The sequence below is a fragment of the Alligator mississippiensis genome, chromosome 5 (assembly GCF_030867095.1).
Source record: "Alligator mississippiensis isolate rAllMis1 chromosome 5, rAllMis1, whole genome shotgun sequence".
Taxonomy (NCBI): Eukaryota; Metazoa; Chordata; order Crocodylia; family Alligatoridae; genus Alligator; species Alligator mississippiensis.
Genome location: NC_081828.1, coordinates 141,800,456 through 141,824,242, shown reverse-complemented (window position 1 = coordinate 141,824,242; position 23,787 = coordinate 141,800,456). Strand labels below are relative to the sequence as shown.

The 23,787-nt window shown below is 38.1% G+C and overlaps 1 protein-coding gene across 1 annotated transcript in view; it reads right to left on the bottom strand.

Annotated features, from left to right (window-relative positions):
• Positions 1-23,787, bottom strand: part of TOPAZ1 (testis and ovary specific TOPAZ 1) — a 74,684-nt gene that overhangs the window by 25,452 nt on the left and 25,445 nt on the right. Inside the window, exons 8-15 of the mRNA XM_006273249.4 lie at positions 21,698-21,783; positions 20,653-20,787; positions 13,419-13,482; positions 10,843-10,994; positions 10,529-10,621; positions 10,148-10,263; positions 7,281-7,347; positions 1,773-1,947 (exon numbers count right to left, since the gene is read on the bottom strand). Of these exons, the coding sequence (XP_006273311.3) occupies positions 1,773-1,947; positions 7,281-7,347; positions 10,148-10,263; positions 10,529-10,621; positions 10,843-10,994; positions 13,419-13,482; positions 20,653-20,787; positions 21,698-21,783 (888 nt within the window). The remainder of the gene's footprint in view (positions 1-1,772; positions 1,948-7,280; positions 7,348-10,147; positions 10,264-10,528; positions 10,622-10,842; positions 10,995-13,418; positions 13,483-20,652; positions 20,788-21,697; positions 21,784-23,787) is intronic.

The window sequence follows — 23,787 nt, the reverse complement described above, 5'->3', positions numbered from 1 at the left end:
AAGTGCTGAAGTTAAGATCATTACGCAGATATAACTGGCACCTATACATGAGTAGTGAGGCTGTTCCGACACGCTGTAATTAGTAGAGTCTGCTGGAGCGTGGTAATTGCTGCACTTCAGCAACATCTTGTGTATCAGTGTCCCCGCGCTTAAAAATGGAGGGAGGGGAGCTTTATCTAAAGCTCATTTGACCCCCAATGGGTCAAAGTTTGAAGTAACAATAAAGCTACTAGTAGAAATTTCCCCTTTATGACTAAGTCTGACTATAGGTGATTAGCAAGTATGACAATCCTTAAGAAGGCCAAACCAATAATTGAGATGAGAAGTCTCCATTTAATTGGGTTCACTACCTTAATGTTGACAGAATAATACTTAATTCAAAATACAAATTAAACTTCAGGCTGCAGCCCAGCATTGAAATTTTAATATCATACAACATAAGAAGCAGATACAAAGATTTGAAGGAAAGATGGGGTCCCAACACTTGCAGCTTCTTAATTCATTTCTAACTGCATGCTACTAAACAGTTTCCTGTTTGGTCATGCTGTTTGTATGTAGAACATATTACACAGATGCTCCAGAAACTCTTGCAGGTCAGAGTTCATTTTTAGGTATAACTCAAGCTACTTGCTTTGCATGATTAAGTCCTTAATGACTTAGGCATGCATACTCATAAGCCAGAACTACTGCTCTCTTAGTTATTAAAAAGTGTGAGGTACTCCAATTTGCATGATTAGAGTAGAACATTCTCACCAGACACCTTTCAATTCTGGGCCTGACTTCTATCATTAGAGTGATTAAATCACAGCTTGCATATTGTAGGTATAGTGACCATAATAATTTTAGTGAAGTCAGGGATGTGGGGGAGGGTGCACATACATTTCCCATCCTGCTGCTGCAGCCCTGATGGCAGAGTAGGGTGGGACAGCACAGAGGCTTGCGGCCAGGCTCCCTCCCCCACAGAGGGGCTGGACCTGGCTGGGAGAAGCCTTTGTGTGGTGCTCCCTGGGCTCTAACAACCTGCATTGTGCAGCCACCCAGCACCCCTATCCAGCTACTGGCAGCTGTCTGAGGCTTCCACTTGCAACCTGGGCCTTGGCAATGGCCAGGCATGAGGCTGCTGGCAGCAGGGTGGAGGTGCTGTGGCCACGTAGCACTGGTTGGCAAAGCCCAGAGGCTGTTCCCAGCCGGCTCTAGTGTCTGCATGTGGGGGATGGAGCCTGATTGCAGACCTCCATGCTGTCCTGCCCTCCCCTGGTGTGCCCCACCCAGGTAACTGAGCCCTGGCCCCAGCCTCATCTCTGCCCTGGCTGATCCCTTCCCCAGGCAGAAGCGATGCTCAGCCCAGCCTGCTTAGGAGGAGCCAGGCTGGGCATGTTTAGGCAGGGTGGTGCCCATCTGGGATGTCTACTTCAGTTCTCACCAACTGGCCAGGGCAGCCTATGACATTCAGGACTATCTCGGCCAAACCAGGACATATAGCTATCCTACTTTTAGGTCGTTACAAGACCTACTGATTTTCAAGGGGTAGCTTGATTAAGGTGAGAGGTAGCTTGATTAAGATTTCCTTTTCCTGTTTTTTTCAGTGATGCGGGGAGTTTGGCTGCTACTGAGCTTGTTTGGTTAGTTGTACATGCAACAAGAGATGCTGAAATAAAGGGTAAGAGAACAGTCAGCACATAATTCCATAGTTTCCTTTCGTTCTCTCTGCTGAACAGGTATTTGTTAAATATCAAACAATACATAAAATATACTTGTGATTTTAGTTTTACCTGTTTCAGCAAACTCACAAAAAGGAACTCCTGGTCTCTCTTCTGTGGAGTCTCGTGTTAGTATTTCAGCAATACAGAGAGTTAATTTTTGAAGGTCACCAAAATTTTGACATCCCATTCGAACATTTATATATAAAGTTCCCAAACTGGACCAGTCACTTTTTTCTTTACAGTGCTGTTAAAAAGCCAGAATAAACATAAACAAGCTTACTCAAATCATAATTTCTGCCCACTCTCCCCAGCATTATGATTCCTTCCTTTGAATGTTTTGTATTCTACAGGAGGTGGGTATTTATCTTTGATGTTTATACCACTTTTCATAAGGGGCAATTTTTATTTATTTTAACTTTTGACACTTTTGATTAAGGTAATGCAGGAATCATTTCACTCTGAGTAAATTTCCCGCCTCTCAAAAAACCTTCAATTTTCTGATGTAGCTCAGCTTGAATGAGGGCTCTTAACCACTATCTTGATAACAATTTCAGGAATTTCACAAGTTTGTCTGAACTTTATTGAAAATACACCTTAGCCTTCTGTACCTCTCCAAAGACAAACTGCACAGATTTTTTTAATCAGTACATTTTTGGGATCATGCTGAAATTAAGAAAAAAAAAATCACTTTCTACTAAAGAGAAGTATGTTCTTATACTCTTCAAAGATGTGAAATGAATGGAATTGTTTTTAGACGCACTACCTTACCCCTCAAATAGTAAGATGTGCTAAAACAAAAGGTATCGAAAATACTGCACTAAGACACAGGCCACAACTGTCTAAATACAGTTTAATGCAAAGAAAACTAAGGAACAGCTGTTTGAAGAGCAAGGTAAGTTTATGAAAATGAACAGGAAACACTATAAAACTTGGAAAGTATAGCTGTCATGACTTCTAGGGAGTCAAAATGCAGCTAATAAATGTGTTATTTTCTATAATATTTTCAATGAGCTACCTAAACTTCTAAACACCCTTATTGATGAACCATTAACCAGTTAAAATGCATCACAGAGGGAATTTAAGATGCAGTATCTTGTCTTAAGGTTTACAGATAAATGATCTGTCTTTAGAGACATTAATTTTTACAATACATCCGTTTAGCTTTCTACATTTTGCATTATTTCAAGAATTCACATGTATAATTCCAATTTCCTTTAAGATTCTATTAATTCCTGTTTAACTATCTTGTCTTCCAATCCTGTTTTCTTCACTCTATGTCATTTAAATATCAGTCATTTCAGTGAAACATACCAAATTCCATACAGTGTGTACCATTCCATTATTGTATTCTGCTACTGTCAAACTAAAAAGTACTGTTCAACCTGCTGTTCATATTCATATCTTTTTCTGCAGTTTCTATCCAAATTAGCTTCCATTTTGTATTTGTTTAATATTGCTCTTCTCCAAAAACATATAAATTGCAACTGCGTATAAAAGTTAGTTAAATCATCTTTTACCTAACCATGTCAAAATTTATGGTTTTTATCTTTCCTGTACCATACAAAATGACTGCTACAGTTTTCTGCATCTCAAAATCTGATTATGAGTCTAACTTTTTACATAACATTGGAAAAATATTAAATATCTTTTTTCCAACAGCATCCCAAAGTCGCATTAAAAGTACAACTGCATACTTTCATATTACGGATGTTCTATGTTCAAGCTTTTAAAAAAATTGAACACTGTTACTTATCAATAACTGGAATTCTTTAAAATAATTACTCATATGCATATTCACTCTGTTGAAGTGCATCATGCTCTAAGCCTTGGACTACAGATCTGTTGTTTTAGCAGTGTTCATAGTATTTCACACCCAAAAGGATAAAGGGGCAGGGTGTACTTCCTACTCATCTCCCTCTTAAAATGTGTTGTGCAAGAAAACAGTAAGGAGGAAAGGAGTTAAATGCAAACTCCAATTACTGTAATTTTTCTTGAGTAACTGCCCACATATGCGCCCATACATACTTGGAGGGAGGTCTTGAAGTTCCCCATGCAAACAGTGACTGAAGGACTGTTCTACCATATGTTGCTTCCCAGGTTGCATAATACTTAGTAAAAATATGCTGTCAAGCTCCAGGTATCTGCCTTGCAGATGTCACTTATGGAGACAAAAGCTATAGCGATAAATAGCAGCAAAGATTTTTCAGAAATGTCTGATCCAGTTTAAATAAAAAAATAAATTAAAATTATTGACGTTTAAGTAGTGTAAAGGTTAGCTGCCACAGAATGAGGCTTAGGGAAGACCCCTGGTAAAATAATCTGAGAGCTCGGGTAGAATTCAGAGACCAGGTATGACAACTTTGGATGCGTCCTCAAAATTACCTCATCCGGACAGAAGATACCATGGGAAGGATCTACCCTAACAGCTTATAACTTACCTTGCTTAGATATTTTCCCCTAAGAATGTTCTACCTGTCCACAAAGATGGACATGAGCAGTCCTCAAGGGCCCAAACAGCTGCCCCAAGAGGATGTCAAGACCAAGTTCAGGCTGAATTGCATGACAAGGTCCCTTACTTTGAAGAAGGGCTACAGCCAAGCCTCTGAGGAATCTGAGGGCAGTTGGTGAGCAAATGGGCTTCTCCTCTCCTGGTGCTTGGTGGGTAAAGATAGCTGCTGGATGAATCCTGACTGAGACTGCAGAGAGACTGACATGTTTGACTTCCAACAGGAATGTACATCTACAATAGAAAACGGGTCAAGAGAAATGTTCCTTGACCAACTGCAGCTAGATAAGTCATGCCCATTTTGCCATGTTGGTTGAACTAGTAGAGTTCTTCCTACTATGGATGAAAACGGATCTTTTAAAGTCAGGTACAATCTGTGAAATGAAGGTTTGTGCAAAGCATTGTCTGCTGTCAGCAGGTGCAGAACCAGAGGTAAGACCCTGAAAGTCCAGAGTAGAAACTTAAGAAAAAATAGGACCATTTTCCAACAAGGTCCAGCCCTCTCTGGTTGCTTGTCCTTGTGGATGGACTTGCATAACTGCATTCTTGTTAGCTGTCACAACAACTAAAGAGGAAAAGACAGGATGTAAGAGCTCTAACTCCTTTCAAAGGAACTCAATATTTCCTGTCCATATTTTTATTAGTAGGTAGGACCACTTTTGAGTTTTACTGCAATAGTTTGACTGGATCCTTTACTACATCAGTGATGGGCAGTGACACCTTAGATGAGCTTGGGTGGTGCAGAATGTCCACCAAAATTAGCACAGGTGGCTCAACTAACTCCTCTGAGGTGGAGCTCCCTGGTAACCCATCTCATGAAGTTGGTAGACCTACCCCTAGTGAGAGTGGCACATAGGAAACAGTTGAACCAGGTTGGCTAGAAGACACCTACAAGGTGGCTCAGACCATTTCATTGCTTATTTAGCCAAAGCACACTGCCAAAGAAGAATGCTCCAGATGCACTTGAGAAGATGCAGAGGACCAAAATGGTAGATAAATGAGCTGTTACTTAGGATCTAGAATCAACTAAAACCTGATCCAGTCCAGGGGCTGCACCCCATTCCACTCATCTGGCCCCTGGGGCTGGATGAGTTTGAAACCCCTGCATTAAATACTTCATCATCTTCTGCATCATCCATTATCAGATAGCTCTTTGTGATCAGTAAGCGACCTACACTTTCCTTGGACTTCCTCTTACTTCTGACATACTTGTAGAATGCTTTTGTTGCTGCCCTTTATTTCCTTTGCTAGCTTTCTCAATTTTTGCCTCAGCTTGATTTTTTTTTATTATATGCCTATGCTACACTTTATCTTCATCCCTAGTAATAGGATTAAGCTTCCTTTTTTTCTACAATTCTTTTTAAATTTCAGCTCCTGAAAGAGTCTGCTGCTTAGCCAGGATGGTATTTTGTTAGGGTGACTGTACATCCTGGTTTGGCTGGGACAGTCCCAGATTTTGTAGGCCATCCCAGCCAGTCGATGAAAATTAAAACAGAAGTCCAACTAACATGATCTGTTTTTTCTCTACTGACTCTACTGTGTATGACTGTGTGGCAACAAAGCCAGCCTTAGGGAAAATGGGAGCCTGGGTGAACTTGTGTTTTGGCACCTCCTACCCCCAAGTCAGAGGCATTCCTGCAGGCAGGAACATACAACACAGTCCAGCTAGGGAGATGAAGCAGCATGGTGCATCAGGCAGGTGGACTGGAGGGGAATGACAGAGCCTATGACAGAGGGAGAACTGGGGTACACTTGTACTGCACACCCAAAAATAATGAAAATTGCAATAAAACGTGTGAGAAAAATATGATCTTCAGAAATGCATTTCAAAACTTATTCTAATTCAGATTAGAAACCAAACAGAACTCCTCTATTTCCTATTTCCAAAATAGGAGGTGCTCCCCACAACCAGTTCATATCAGGACTCCATATTTCTCTTACAGGCCCCTATTTCTATTGAAAAATAACATGCTTCAAAAACTTGCTGTACTGCCTCTGCACTGCTGCATTACCTTCTGAAGAGATGTCACTGCAAATGAAAATGCCCCCGCCTCCATTAGCACCGGGTTACACTAGTCAGATGCTGTTTGAAAAAAGCATTGCCCTCCTCTTCCTTCTCTTGGTTTGGTGGCCAACAGCAGATATCCACAATGACATTGTTTTTATTGTTCTCATATTTTATCTTAACCCAGTGACTTTCAACAGGTCTACCTCACACTTTGTACAGTACCTCAGAACAAGTGCATGTCACTTTTATACATGAAGTAACATCACATTTTCCTTTGTTTGTCCTTCCTGAACAAGGTATGCCCATCCATGACAATATTCCAGTCATATCAACTACCCCACCAAGTTTCAGTTAACCCAATTACATCACATCTACATACATAATAAGTGTACATATAAGTATTCAATAAGTAACTTCTATTTAAACCTGAAAAGATATGCAGAATATTAAACAAGTGAATTATTCCAAAAAATTACATATATTTTAAAAACATGCACTATTACTGCTACTGCAAACATATATGCATCACCCATAACAATAAAAATGTTTATTAAGAAAAAATAATATATTTTTTAATTTATATTTTTAAATAAGCATTCCAATTAGTTTCCTTCCAGAATTGCTTCTATATATGAATCATTTAAATAGGAAGTGAAAGTTATTATATATTTCTGGTAAGGAACAGTATAGTATCACAGATCAAAAGCACAAATACACCACTATTATACCAAATCACAAAATAAAATTTAACAGGCACCTTAACAATCACTATTTCAATGGTAGCACTATGACAGTAGCTCATTGCATTATGAAATAAAGATCTTGTAGTGCTTTACTAAACCTAAGACTCTGAATCCTAGTATCAGCAGATTAGTATTAGAAGAAAAAAAAAAATGCCTTGAGATCCAAATTAATTTAAGGCAAATTACAAATAACCATGGAAAAGCCTTACTGACCCATCATGTTATAACATACAAGGTCTTTCCACTGGATATCAAGGACTGAACATCATGCAGCTAGTTCTGAAGTTTCTTTTAAAAAAAAATAGGTGTTCATACTGTACCTGAATTTCAGCTATTGCCATATTTATGTCACAAAGCCAGTTCTTTTTAAACTGTTTTGCTTGAAACCTTCGACAAGAGAAAACTATTAATTATAGTATCTGTATTGAAATTAGCCAGTTTCTTCATTCCTAGAGTTACCTTTCTAAAACCCCATAACCCAACTAGGAAACAGCAAAAATACTTCGTCATTTATAGATTAAAAATTGTTATTTTTGCTTTAGTATACTATGTCTACAAAATATACAACAGACAGCAAGCATAATGAACACCAAAACATGACATTTAACAAGCATGTTCAGACATAAGTTTTTGATAGTTGGTAGTTAGTAAAATGAAATCTATTTCCACAGAAAGATGAACTAACTTGCAGGAAAAGTTTTCATTATCTCAAATGTAATACAATTTAGGTACAAAACAGACAATGTGAACTGAGCATCATATTGTACTACATTCCCGAAGTAAAAATCTGTCAAATTAGACAAAAGAAATGTGATCTAGTGATGGTTTTATTTTGGCTCTGCCACTGACAATGCAACACTGCACACATCACTTCTCTGTGAATCACTGCCCTTATCTGTAAAGTGATATCAATTAATTCACACAGGTTTTATAAATATATTGTGTTGATAGAACTCTGAACTGCTTGGTTGAAAGACACCTCTATACTCCTATAAAGAAATAATATGAAAAGCTGTAGAATTAAGTTTTTACAATTTTATTGTTAAAACAGTATTTTGAATTCATATGGTATCTGTGAATCAAGAAGTGGTTTACTTTCACTTCTTGAAAGTAAGTGCACAAGAAGTGACATTTATTTCACAACCTTTCTGTGAGCTAAATAGAGTAGATTAAAATTTAGAGGTTGGGATTTGGGATGCAGGCGTAGAAGAAGAATCAGAAGAAGAATCAGTGAAAGGCCTCCCACAAATTCAGTGATTTGTCCATAATCATGAAGAAAACTGTTGGGAGCACTGATGGGAGTATCATATCCAATCAAATTTTATGATCACAAGTGTTGTGGAAAAACCTTAATATCTGAAGTAAAAACCCAAATCTTTCAATTCTCTATTCTTGATGTTACCACTTCTAATAAAATTAACAGCATATTTCAATATAGTTGGTGTGAAATGACAGAATGCAACCAAGATGATCAGGGGTATGGAGCAATTGTCAAACCATGAGACAAAAAGGCTAGGACTCTCCAATTTGTACAGAAGACTGAGGGTGGATATGAGAGGTCTATAAAATCATGAAAGGTGTGGACAAGGCAAACAGTGAAGTGCTTTTCACCAAGTCCCAAAATATTCAGATGAGGGGGCACCCAATGAAATTAGGAAATGGGTTTAAAACTAAAAGAGAAAGTATTTTTTTTTTTTTTTTGCAGTGTAGTGTTAACTTGTGGAATTCATTGCCACAGGAGGTTGTAGAGGCAGACAGCATAACCAGATTCAAACAGGGACAAGACAAATTCACAGATGATACATTTCATAATAGCAGATTTATTAATACTTGAGCAGAACAGATGCAAGCGTTTCCTCTGGCATCTCTAAACCAGTAACAGTGGCTGCCAGAGAGGGTAACGATAGGGGATAGATCACTCATATCTGGTTCAATTCTCTCCTTCTAAAGCAGTCCTTCCCAAACTTTTCCTCAGCATGACCCCATTTCCTCAGCATGGACCTCCACTCCCTACCTGTAGCCCCCCACTCCCCAACCAGTGCCTGAACCCTGGCTGCTGCCCACGGGAGGTGGTGGCGACTGCTACGGCTGGAGTGGAGTGTAGAGCCAGCTCTTTCTCAACTCCCCTCCCCTGCGGATGGTACACCTGGAGCAGAGCTCATGGGGCAGGGGGGAAGGATGTGGGCTGTTCACTGTGGGTTTGGGGCTCCCCGCCCTGCTGCCCTCCCCCTGGGGTCTCTGCAGCCCAACAGACAGGCACAGGTCCACGGCACAGGAGGGAGCACCATGGACCCCTGCCCACCTGGCAGCAGCACAGGGCGTAACTCCACACCGCTGCTGCTGCCGTGCCTCAACTTGGTGGCCATGGCAGCGCAGCGCTCCCTCCTGCACCACCACCCACTGGGCCATGGAGGCAGCTGCTGCCACCACATAGAGATGGCCCAGCCCTGCTATAGCCTCATGCCCTGATGTAGGCACAGAAATCTTGGTGGCACGTGTCCTCCTGCCCCTGCATCGTCTGTGCCCCACCTTTTCCCTAATACATTGCCTGTGTCCCTCCACACAGACTTAACTTGGAAGAAGCTGCAGGACCTACTCTCCACTACTGCTTGGCTGATACACATGCACATGGCACCTCCTGCCTCCAAATGCCCACCCCTGCTCCCTCCAGCACCAAGCAGCCCCTTGCAGACAGGAACTCTGCCAGCCTGCAAGGGGAAACTCAAATTTTCCCATAGTTTTCTCCTTTAAAAGAGAAATCCATGATTTTTTCCTTTAACAGAGAAAACCTGGTCTTCTCTCTGTTTAAGGAGAAAATCCGCGTTTTTCTACAGCAAGTGGAAAACCCAGACCCTTTTTATTACGACCCCACCTGCTGTTGCTGTGACCCATTTGCAGTTGCGACCTATAGTTTGGGAACTGCTGCTCTAAAGCATTCATTTCTGCCACTCTCAGAGACAGGACACTGGGCTAGATGGACCATTAGTCTGACATACGATGGAACTTCTAATGTTATGTTTATGTTCCCATGATTAAACTTCTTCGTACAAAAGTATGATTCACATTTTCCAATTAGCAGCATCCTAAAATAATGGAATCTAATCTTTACATAAATGAAAGCATGAAAAAATTATTAAATACCTTTTGTATATTAGCTATTAGATAATTCCCTATGTTAAATACGCACCTGGATTTTATGTTCAAAATAGTATTTATTTCCTGACTGGAAACTTGCAATTGGTGAAGGAACTTAACAATACAGTTAAAATGTTCAGACTCAAAACCCATTCCGGCATCAAAAAGCTGTGGTATCAAAAGAAGAAATTGAAGATATGCATAAAGTTTAGCTTTTTCAAAAGGTTTCCAGCAATAACTGGCACAGGTAGTAATGTACTATGGGAAAAATACTTGATGGAAAGTAAGATTTAAAAGACAAGGGAGGAATGGAAAACTCTAGAAAGAGAGCAGCTACAACAATATAACCAACAGCTTACTTCAATTCTATCTTTAAAATACTTTAAGTTGAATTTTAAAATAAAAGGACATAATGGAATAGTCAAAGGCCTACCTTACAAAAGGCATCTATTAATGTAGGCACAGCCTCTCTAATATTCGTGGAAGCCACATGTTCAAACACTTTCAGAATCACATCAGTAGGTGGCTAAACAAAAAATATTTAAAAAAATCCTAATTAAACTTATTAATTTCCAATAGACAGTTTAGAGTTTTCTTAAGAGTAGTTTATGACTGCTTTACATATGGTTTTGCATTAAAGAACTGGATATCAAAATAAAAACAGAAATGCAATTACAGTGAATGGTTAGTAATAGAAGAATTATCACCCCATGAATCAGTCATTCAAAATGTTTCAATTTCACTCACCAGCCTTTTAATCATTATACCAATGTTTACCAGCGGAAATACTTCCTTCAACAAGCAATGCTTGAGCAAAGCAATCAGAAGGTCATTCAGGACTTGTAAATCAAAATGCAAACCAGGAGTAACTTCTCTGTAGTAATTCATAAATATCTGGACTGGAAAGAATCAATTGGAGCGGTCAGTTCATCTTATTGTCCAATATTTTTAAACAACCTATTCCCTGAAGCAGGTTTTAATTACAGTAGCTATTTTTTTAATATGAACACAAGAAAACAAAGAAAATTAAAAGAAAATATTTAGTCACAAGTTCCATGATAACGGGAACCAGACTGATTTAATTTTTGGAATTATCCCCTAGACATATTACACATTCAGTCATTGGCAGTACAGTTTTCCTTGGGCTGTAGACAGACGTGTAATTTGACATGGGTTTAGTTGTCCTGGATTTTAACCCAGATCAAAACAGGTGCAGCACGTTCATTTACACACATTGATTGCCCTTCCAAACCACATTGCTGTTGGTTGGCCAGTTGATGACCAGCAAGAACACAGAGCCTGACAGGCATGTCCTGGGAATGACCTGCAAAATAACCTTACAGATGTACAATACACAGTCATGACCCAGGAAAACAGAGATGGCTGTCACATGGTGACCTGTGTGCTAGATGCATCCATTTTATGCTAGCCATACCACCAGTCAGAGTGCTTAAGATTATCCATGTTCTATTACGAACCTCCGCAGTCACTCAACAATTTCACATAAGAGGTAGAAACAGAAAAGAGATATTATATTTAGTCCAGACCCCCTAAAGATGCAGGGGCTGCTCAGAGCTACGCTTTGTTCAATATAGGCTTAAAATGTCCCAAACAGTAGAACTTGTCCTTTAAAGTATAGTCTCAATGTCAATAAGCATTCCAGCCAACAATACAATATTTTCTAAGAGCCTGATTTTTAGCATGATCTTTATTTGAACCCCCTGACCAAGCATTTTACCACATAACAGAAGATTAGAGAAAAAATTGTGTTCTAAGAAAAAACTGTCAGTTCTATATATCTATATATAGAGATATATATGAATGAACACCCCCCCACCTGCCATTCATTTTAATTCTTTCCCAGTAAAGTCATTCTTCCCTTCTGAGTAGGACTTTGGGTAACAAATATATTTTAATACAGGGGTTGTCAACCAGGGGTATGCATACCCCTGGGGGTACTATGAAAGGTCCCAGGGGGTATGTGGGGGCAGGTGGGGATGGAGCGCTGCAACCCCACACTGCTGGCTCACAGGAGCAGGGCCATGCAGATGTTGCTTGCCCCCCCTGAGGGTACACTTATTTAAAAATGTTGAAACCCCATGCTTTAACACACAAGACAATGATATAACTAAAAAATGGCGGACACTGAAGCATTATAATTCCCAAAACTGCTTTTAGTTCTCTTTTAAAACTGATAACCATAAATGAAATTTAATCCTATTACTCTGCTATAAACATTTATTTTCTCTGGATCCTAGTGCTTTCCCCTTGAGCCTATTCTCCCATAACAGGTCCCTATACCTGTACAGTGGTCTACAGAAATAAGAAGGCCCTGTGGGCATGTTTATACAAGACGCTTACTGCAGAACTGACTAATTAGCTCTGCATTAAAATGCCACCATCTACACATGTGGTGGTATTACAATGGAGTAAACTAAATGACTCCATTGCAATGCACATACAGATGCTAACGGGATTGGCTGGGGCAGTTATGGTGCTCCAGTGTGGGGGCTGCTTACTGGCTACCCCTGCATTTAAGCACCCTCATGCCCCAGCCAGCCCCTGTGCAGCACGTTGAGCCCGATCAGAACAGCCCTGGGTTGGCAGGCTGACCCCCAGCCGGGGCAGCATCCAGGAGCAATAAACTCCAGCACAAACTTTACCAGAGTTTATTCAGCTACATTAATTGCACGTGTAGAGGAGCCCTGTGTGCATACAGAGCACATACAATAAGAATCAGACTTCAGAAGCAGGCCTAATCTCTCTCATATACTGTAGTTTTTCCTCGCAAGTAAGTTCCTTTAACTATTCTTATCCTTTTCTCAAGTCCCAGTAACAATGCCATGAAGGGGAAAATGAATTATATTGAATGCATCTGGAAACACAAATAACCAAGTCATAGCTGTGTGTCTGCATGGTATCACTACATGGCAAAGTAAAGGACTTATTGTGTGCCTTAATAAAAATACAAATATGTTAAGATATGAAATGCAATTAAGTGTTGCATTAATTATGAATTTCTTGGGTTTCGAATCTTTGGTTTCAGAATTGTTACAACATCCCTCTAACGTTTTTACATTTAAGCTATTGATTCATTCATCTAACCTTAAATCCATTTTACCAAAGATCTCTCCCAGAATAAATTTAAAACTATATCTACTGTGATCAGTCTATAACAAAACTACTAAAGAAGTTTGAGCAAAAATGGATATAGAACACACTTCATATATTAAATGAACCTGTTATTTTTTATTTTATATAGTATTATACCTTCTCATGGCTTTCTGTATTATATGCCTCTTAAAAATTGCGTTATATCATACCTGCACGTTGTAGCAGACTTGTTTCGTTAATATTTATATATGTCCGAAGTACTGCCATGCAAATCTAGAAAGGACAAAAACGAGAAAAGCAAAATCCATTAGTTCAGATTAGGCTGTATTCTAACACAGGAACATGGGACAAACTTTTTACTTCAAGTAAGCTTTATAATTGTGCTTGTTTAAATTATGCATGGTGATAGGATAAACTAACTGGTCTGCAGACAAAAGCAGTGCCAGAGCACAACCAGTGCTATTAACTTTAAGATATTTTAGATAGGTTGTTTTTCCAAAGGAACTGCTGTTATCATAATTATACATACGTGTTAACTCAGACCTTTATCAGAATTCCCTGAACAGATTTGTACTAAACAAGAGAAAAGTTTGGAAACGAAAATAGTAATTAATTCTAGAAAAGTAAATTTAAAGGTGAAAAAGAAAGGAATGTACAAGTGTAAAAAAATGAAAATGTAGTATAAAAAAAATCTACACAGAAATTGTAAATCAGAAGGCTGTCTAGAAATAAAACTGATAACAATGAATAAGTTTTGCTCTCCCATAAAGTAACATAAGGTAGGGCACTTAATAAAAATTCCTAAAATCACTTGAACTTATCAAACCATTTTACCACAGACCAATTATTTTATTTAAATTCCAGGAAGCTTCACAAATAGTTCTCTTCTGAACATCTTTATCTCATCTTTATTAAAAATATCTCAAATATTTAAACTGCCATGCAAAACATAAAACACCTATAATATTTGCAATATGCACATATGCTACACTGTGTTTTGCAAAAATGGCAAAAACCAAAAGAGATTACATTTTGTAATCTTGCCAGTTGAAGCATTAAAAGTAGTTTCAGGCACATTTACTTTATAGTCAATTATCTATCTCCCCCCCTCCCTTTTAAAAAAAAAAGTTTCAACTGGAAAGTAAGGGGGGGGGACGGACAGATGATTATTTTGGGAACAGTCAACTTGAACGTACATACATATGCTATCAACTATGCAAAGTAAGTAATGGGGACAAATTAAATAGTTTTTTTCTGCATTCTTCATTAACAGTCTTACATGGTACTTATAAAAATAGTAGTTAAAAAAGATATTTAAAAGTGTCTACACATGAGCATGGAGGCCGCTTCAACACACTGGAATTCCAGCGCGTCAGAGTAGACTATTAATTAAGTCTGAAGAGGCATGGCAATTCCTGTGCTCCAGCAGCCTCCTGCATCTCATGTATCAGCATCCCCGTACTTAAAAATGGTGGTAGGTACACCTGAACTAAAGTTTATCAAACAAGCTTTAGTTCAAGTGCCCCGCCATCATTTTAAAGCGTGGGGATGCCGATACACGAGATGCGGTGGCGCTTTAATTAACAGCTATTGGATCCACTCTAATTAAAACGCTGCCCTCTCCACCCCCGGAGCACGTGTAAAAGTGGCCTAAATGTCTAAATTGAGAGCAACCTTTTTAATGACTTAAGACATACAATGTCAAAACCTATGCTATGCCTTCCTTTCCCTTAAGTCAATCTTTCTTCTCTAAAATAGAGTTCAGATCAGCAAGTTTGAGGATAAGACCAAATAATTTTAGCTTTTAGAATCTCAATACTGCGATTATAAATAAAATCCTTAAAAAAAGAATAGTTTGTATTTAATTTTTAATAATTGCGAGGACCACCTTTTAGTTGAACAGTGTACAAGTAAGTCCCTTTGGTAAAAAGTTTATATAGGATCTTTGACTGCTGAAACAAATAGCATCACTTGGCAATGGGTTAGCTCATTTAATCAAAAAACCCAGGTGGTGGAGGGCATTTCCAAAACAAATTTTAGCACATGCCTAAAGTATGTAAATTAGTTTGCTTTCTTTTGGAATCTATTTTCCTCCTACTTTGGATCAACTCCCAAAATACCAAGAATGCATCTGGAGCTTTCACAGTTCCAAATATTAGTGAAATTGCTTGGAAAACCCAGTTGTAGAAGGTTTAATCAAGAGACAAGTCTGTATTACATGCATAAATGAGCCTAATTGTGTGCTTCATTTCCAGCTTGTATGAGACTTTCGTTGATTTAATTGTTTCAATTTACAAGGGGTATAATTGAATCTATGGACCATGTAAAAATGGGCAAGTCTAAATTTGGAGTTAATTGTAATAGATTTAGATAGGAACTGATATATAAAACAAATTTCTATGGGGAATTTTGACCAAACTCACCTTCATGATGCAATTTTACTGAATTATGAACAGAGATAGCATTTTTAGTATCTGAAAACGTAACAAATTTTAAAGGCTTTTTTCCCAGTGGAATTTTTAATTTGTGGAAACAGCCAGTTTAAGAAACTGGCTAAGGGGTCTAGTCTGAAATAAGTTAAACTTTACTGAAACACCACACAGTAGCATTTCTTAATCCTGCCTACTGAAATGATATTTGTAAATCACCTGCTTTATCAAGTCCCCCCTGTTGACTCTGCAGATAATCTGTCCAACCCCAAACCTAATTTTATAAGAAAGATGCAAACATAATTATTTATCATATGGGAACAGCTGATTAGCATGGCAAATGTCCAAGGTCAACCAATCATTATTCAGGGAGAGTAAAACTAAGATTTGCTAAGACTAAAAATAAGCAGCAGTAGAATTAATTTTCATTAGAGGTCCTAAATTGGGATCAAGATGCAATTAAGATTGCGTTGGGTCCAAGACCTCACTACTTTATTTGCTGCGTTTTCACTTGAAAGTTCATGGGATCAATAAAGATGACCATAACTGTAAGAATAGAATACCACCAGTGCAGCAGTAATTTTGCAAGAGACATTCCTTTTTCAATATATGTAAAATATTCAATAAAATTATTGGGCAAAATAAACAGATGGAACTACCATAAAAAAATCAGCTAAGTAAGAAGCAAATGAACCGATAATCATACTTCTGATGAACAACTTATGTTTTATAAGTTAAATTAGCCATATCTGTGCAGGTATAATATGACAATAAAAAAAAGAAATAGAGCTATAATATACCACAGCTTGAAAAGCAGGCAAACCAAAGTTATACATTACAAAGGCTTCCACAAAGAACAGATGGGAAATGAAATGAATTAATTTGTAATAATACCTACTCTTAGAAAGTATTAATAGATTTTTCACAAATCAGTCTAAGTATGCAAATAGGATGTGGATGTTTAGGACAAAATTCAGCAGTTAAAACATCTAGTCAGGTGATAACATCTACTATGCCCAATGAAGCTTAATAGCAACTATCTTCTTTCTTTTACAATAACTGGAATAAAAATTAAGAAGTTCTTCACTACTGTGAGTTATTAGAAAGAAATTTACCCAATTGGCTGATTCTTCTCCAAACAGCCGGGTTTACTACTTCTATCAAGACTTCTCTTTTGCACCAAATTAGTCAAGAATAGATATGTATTGCAAGGGACAAACTGCAGGTTGGTCTTTTTGAAACTTCATATGAAAAAAATGCTTCAAGACTTCAAACTCGTCAGTTTGCGCAGTTCAGCATAACAAACACCAATCAGATAGATCTGCTACATTTTGATTACAGAAGAACTAACTGAACAAGGCCAAAATGTTAACTAACATAGTGATAATTTCCATGAGGGCATTTGGTATACCGGATGAGACATACCACAATTTGAGACAGGCATGGGTAGGATCCATGAATTCTGATTGGTTTGATTTGGGACATGCTGACTGTTGTAACAATGATTTGTTGACAGGTGGTAATTTAATCAGCATTAAAATATTTGCGATTAACAGCTGACTTTGAGTATCTTTGTGATTGATAGAAAAAGAGAGTAGCCTCTACGTCCATCTTCTCAAGGTCTAAGGCATAAACCTTGTTCATCTTGTAGAAGACCAACATTTTTGGAGACTGCAGAGATTACTGTCTTGAGAATCAAATGTGAATGTACTTTCTCTAACAACTCCACTCTCCTGTCAAATAGCTGTTTTGACTGCACAAGAGGGTTGATGTTGAGTCTGGTTTAAAAATCCTTTCCTGTTATCTGAATGAAGGAGGCTTCTCAACTGAAACTAACAGAAAGGGATAAGTCTATGGTAATTAAAATATTAAGGTAAAAATTAAGAGGAACAGGACAAATCTGAGACTAGCAAACAGCTGAAAGCAGAAAATCTATGAGGAAGTTAGTGGGGTGTATTATGTTATTTGGGATTAAAGATAAAAATCAAACCAAGAAAAGGAAAAATATGCAAAAAAAAAAAAATCACTTACCTTTCCTCCAGATATCACCAAAAGAAATAACTGGGTGACACCTACCACAGGCCTATTCTTTCATATAATAAAAAATGAAGCCAGGTTAGACTAATGTGCCAGAGGGGAAAGCACTAAAATAAGCCATCTGGTATTTGTCAAAGACTTCTGAAAGAATCTAGGAATGTACAGCCCAAGTTGCTAATAAAAATATGCAATCTTTGATTAAAATCAGTCACGATCCCAGATACATAAGGGCAGAAAAATATTTTATCCATCTTTAAATGAGGTGTGAAAGATAAGTCCTGGGTACTACTTTCCTAAAATTTTTAAATGCATAATTTAAAACACCACAATTAGAGGATCTGTTTTTTTTTTGTATTGTGAACCTATGTTGCAACTAAAAAAAGGTTCAGAAGCCTTCTTCATCCAGCTACAACTGCAAACCTCTAGCAATCCTAATCTTCAGGCTGAGAAGTGCTGAACTATACTATATCTGAGAATGGCAAACAGAGCAAAAGTCCTTTGAAGAAAAAATTGCACAGCTCTAATTTGCTAGAATTCTTTTGGCATGTCAACAAGGCAATAAGCCAATATATTTTCTCTAGACTTTTATTAATATCCTCTTATAAGCGACTTTATTTAAGTCAAGAGAATTAGGCTAAATTCTGTGAAGTTAAATTGTCATGTAAGAAAACTGGCTAAACAATCTCTGCCCTAAAGTAGGAATAAATGCTTGATTTTCAGAGAAAAGTTATGGTGGGATTGCTGTATGCATATATATGATATTTGGCATTTACATTTATTAGATGATGAAAAAGGTGGTAAATGGTTTAACAAAATTTGAGGCTGACAAATTTAAGGAGGTCAGCATTAGAAAAGGCTTAAGAACTCCATGGGCATCTAATGAAAACAGAGGACGAGTTACCCCAGGACTCTCTGTTCCAGGTTTCGACTCCCATAAAAAAGTGTGGGATAGTTGTTTACATATATATGTAGCTTAAATGGCAGTTAACTCAAATTAACTTTGAACATCCTGTGGAAAAAAAGTGTTATCTTGGTTCTTCAAAGGTACTTCAAGTGGGTCAATGGGCTTGTAAAATCCCACAATAAAAGGCTTTGTCCTGGGACAAATCTGACTGATTTTTTATTTTAAGAAAGATCTGTTTATGAGTAGCATGACAACAGGCTTAAAAAAAAATCTATGTTGACAAATGCAAGGTAATGCATAAAGAAAGGAAGAGTGAGACTCAGTCGTACATGTTTCTGGATTTCAAGATAAATGGAACACTGCAATAAAGGAGCTGGATATTATTATGGTAAAGTATATCAACAAATAGTTCTGGTCGATTACTGGGCAAAAGACCCAAGTAAAACACTAGCAAGTATAAAGAAATAAGAGATACTGGAAATGCCCTTTTATCAATTAGTGATATACTCTGTCCAGGAACATTCTATTCAGTTCTGCTCACAATATCCCAAATAAAAAAAGAGTTTGAAGACAGAAGCTATTAGAGACATGGAAAAACCTATCTATCTATCTATCCATCTATCTGTGGGAGAATGGAAAAAAGTAAAACTTTAGAGAAAAAAAAAAGAATGGTTGTACTTGAAGTATACAAATGAGGAACAACATGGAGGGTAAACTGTTTACCCAACCAAGATTTATTCAATGAAGCTTAGAGAAAACAAATTAAAAACATTTTTTTCAAAATAAAAATGGTAACTTGTGGAACTCATTGTCTTCCTGATTCAAGAACAAATGGATGTTCATAAAAGCATCAGACACCGGTATGGGTAATAATATCATCCTGCTACGTTAAGTATGTTCTAAGATGTAAACTGTTGTTTCAGGCTGTAAACTGTATAGTAATTAACAGAGATGAGGAAGGAACATCCTTTCTGAGTCCACCTATCCCCCCAGTTTCTGTTAGTGGTCCTTGTGAAAAAACAGGATATTGAGTAACTGGATCACTGGTCTGATCTGTATAGATAGTTTTCAGTAAAGAACTTAAAGTATTTCCAGGCTACCAAGTGGCAGACTGTGGCCTTGGAGGCAAAACAATGAGTTCAATAGAAACACTGCAGCTCACAAAAGCTCATGGAGGCTGGATTTTTAACATTTGATTATTTTAGTGCATCTTTAAAGTAAAATCCAAAACATGACTTGTGTCAATTAGCTGGATACTGCCAATGCTCAAGAAAGCATTGCAAAGATGCTTCATACCTGGCATATAAAGTCAATCGCATTCTGACAGTGTATTCATTGAGGATGAATCCTTTACATGAAGGGATTAGTGTCTTTAAGCCATTGTTACATCTATCTTTCAAAGAATGCCATGATGCAAACCTTTCAAATGTATACACATTTTCTTGTTTTTTTAGCTGGGTCCTTGGAGACATTCACATTCAGATGTCCTTGAGATTTCTAAGAGTAGGCGCACACATCCAGTTTCTCATCATTTGAAAATCTAACTGTGCAACTTCAACAGCTTCTCTAGTACAATGATCTAATAAGCAATTTTTAAAAAGGCACTTATGCATATTCTTTGGGTTCCTTCTTTGGAGACTGAAGACTTTAGATGAAGCCCTCAGCTTCTAAGTGTATATATAAAGTAACGGTAAAAGCATGTCCTGGCAAATATTCTTGAGCATGCCCCAGCCACCCACTCCTATTCACACTGTCCAAAACTGAAAATACACTGGGAAGGCTGCTTGGTGAGACCCAACAGCTGCTCTCAAGCATGCTGGAGACAAGGGTCACAAGTGTAACCAATAAAGGAAATGTCCCCCATGACTCTTCATCTGTGTATTTCCAGGCTTGGAGCATGCAAGCAGGTGGGTAGGACATGCCTGCTAGGACATATGGCTCATGCAGTGTAGATTTACCCTAAAGATAACTCAGCCTGAACTCAAAACTGAATACAGAAACATTTTCTGATTTTTATAAATGAAAATATGTACCATCATCTCTCCTCCTCCAAAACCCCCCCAAACCCATTACCTTTTCATCTCCTTTTTCAGGAATATGCCAAAACCAACATTCTGCTCTCTCACAGCCACGCAGCGTATTGAAATAAAATCTGCAATATTTACGAGGCAATTCAATCTCCAGGATTTTCTGGATGGAGTGGGAAACCTGAAAGTCAAATAGTCATTTCTCCTATTTTTTTTTCCAAAAAGATAAGCATATTAACATTATATTAGAAGAAATAACATACTAACTATATTTTAAAATAAAAATGTATACGACCAGTAGAAGACAATGAAAAGATCTTTTAAACCTTTAAGGCAGCAACTTTTTCTCTCTTTCCTCCCCTTTCCGTTTTACATCAAACGGAGATCAATGCTTATTGTCCTAAGCATGGTATAAAACACAGTAAGAATCTGTGCCCTGAAGAACTGACAATCAAAAAATATGCCCCAAATTTAAGAGTAGGAGGGAAAATGAATACAAAAAGTTGAACTGGCTCATCCAAGATGTCACAGCAAGTTACTAAGCTGGGAACAGAACATAGCTTCTTTGAGTTCCAGTTTGGCGACCAATATAAATGGACTGTTTAGCTTCTTCTCAAAAGCTGGCAGAACATATTGCTTAATTTTGTTTTTCTAGTAAAGCAGAAGCCAACATGCATGCATTGTGAACAGCCTTCTTCTCAGCACTGATAACATCCTCAGAAGTTTTATTCAGTAGATCAGTGGTTTTCAAACTTCCTACCAGAACCCTTTCATATCACTTCTTTTGCCGGAGAACCTCTATCTCTCGCTTTGCAGACTGTGCGAGCTGACTTGGAGCCAGCAGACCTGGCCTGTTCCACCACTGGCCCTAATCATTTTGGGAAACCCTTGATGACCTATCACAAAAAATAGGATTTTGTGGAACAGTTTGAAAACCACTGGATTAGACCATACATTTTAAGGTGGTGAAAACTTTGGCTTACATAGGCCAATAAAAATCACTAGATATTTTTATTAAGAATTGATTAAATGCACAAACAAATACAATTAACTCTATATTATAATAATTCATTAAGTATTTAGCAACTTACTGGTACACTTTTGTCCATTTTCCATGGTTCATAACAGTTAGAATTGGGAAATGGTAAGAGTGGGCACTTGCCTATATATCTGAAATCTATGATAGAGAACAAAAACATAAATCAACTGTATATTAAATGGGACAAAATCTCTTGTCTTTATTTTTAATAATGTAAACACAACTAACAGCGCATTGTTTTAAAGATAATACAATACTAGGCAGAATGAGTATTTGATTAGGCACAACCCAAAAATAATAATCTAAGAGACCTGTGGTTTAATGAGTATTATAATGTCTCTTAGACAGGTCATTCTTAGCCTCCTTTAAACTGTGTAAAAGCTACAAATTGCCCCTTTTTAGCAAAGGTCTATTCTCTTTAAGGTAGGCAAGAAAAAAAGGTAGAAAATGAGCTGAAACTACTGGAAGCTTTAATCCCTAGCACTTGGTTAGTAGCTTCTGTATTTCTGAATCAACATTGCTGTCCCCTGCCCCAGCAGTCACGTTTATCATGGTAATGCCTAAAGGACAACTGAGGCACCCTGTAATAGCAGTAGTAGGCCTTGTCACAAAGACTGTTGAATCCAAATAGGAAACATGGGGTACCTATACACGTGCTTGGGGGTGGGCGTTTTAATTAGAGCAGTTCCTGGAGAGCTGCTCTAATTAAAACACCGCAGTGTCATGTGTATTAAGCCCCTGCACATTTAAAAATGGCCATAGGCCACTTCAACTAAAGCTCATTTGACAAGTGTCAGTTAAAGCACCCCGCTGGCCATTTTTAAACCTGCAGGGGTTTTAATCAAGGGGACTGAGTCTGCTCCAATGCATTCTAATTAGAACGCATAGAAGCATGTATAGGCACCCAGGGCTGGGAAAGCAATACAACACACAAGCAAAAAAGAAGTTGGTGGCCTGAAACAAAACTAATTGGTTTAATTATTTTGGGAGGATATTTTAAATGGAAAAAAAAAAGTGAAGAAAAAGGAATCAAGGGGACATGATGAGGGCAGGATAGGATCACATGTGAAGTGAAGCTGAGGTTAAAAGAGTGAGGAAAAGGGAAGGTTGGACCAAGCTGCCTATTAGCAGAAGACAGATAAAGAACAATTAAAACTGTTGGAAGTTTTGAGCATTCAGAAGACCACAGGAGTATCTGGGAAAGCAGCTGAATTATTAGCTGAAATCTGAGGCTAGGTCCTTTTTGCAGTTTTTCCCCCCCACAAAGTCACATTCAGGGAGTAGGGGTGGGAAAAGAGAGCAGTAGCATTATGCAATGCTAATACTGTGCACAGATTTGCAACTAGGATATACCAGGGAAAGGGTAGTCCCCTATGAAGTCACTGCTATTGCTGTTTTGGCTGCTTCTACTAGAAGTAATGCTTAAAAAAAATACAAAACCTTTTAAAAATAAAAATCAAGATTTTTACAAGGGATATATATCATCATGCTTTTTAAATCAACTAATGCACATTTAGAAAGAAACATTTGTTATGGTAGGCTTATTTTCTAGTTGCCTTTTCCCCCTAAAAATGTGAATGATACGATGCTACGGAACTAATGAACCTGTAGTCTATCTATCTAATGGGCCAATTATTATGTTTAATTTGCAGCATAACTTGAAACCAGATAGGTGCACAATTGACAAATTGCAGAATTTAAACCACCCACATTTACATTACAAAGTACATTTAAGTAAACAATTATAAAATTACTGGTTCCTTAAATAGATGCTGCACTAAGATTTGAAAGGACAACTTATCTGTAAAAGAGACCCTGTAATTTTTTGCCTTCCGCATCAAAGAAACTATGGATATGCTCTAGGGTAGTGGTGGGCAAAATGGTGGATCCAGCCAGCAGCCAGACTGCATTTTCCACGAGCCCCTGCCCATGTCACCGCAGTCAGTTTCCATGAAGACCCCAGGAGGTCCCAGCTCCAGACCATGCTGGCAACCACCACAAAATCCTCCGGAGCAGTTCCCCACCCAGCCTTGCACCCTGCCAGCACTGGTTGGATTAGTCTTCAGGGAAACTCCAGCCTCCAAATGCTGTCATGGCCCTGCCCCTCCTAGGTTCTCCATGGAAACCAGCCAGTAACATGGG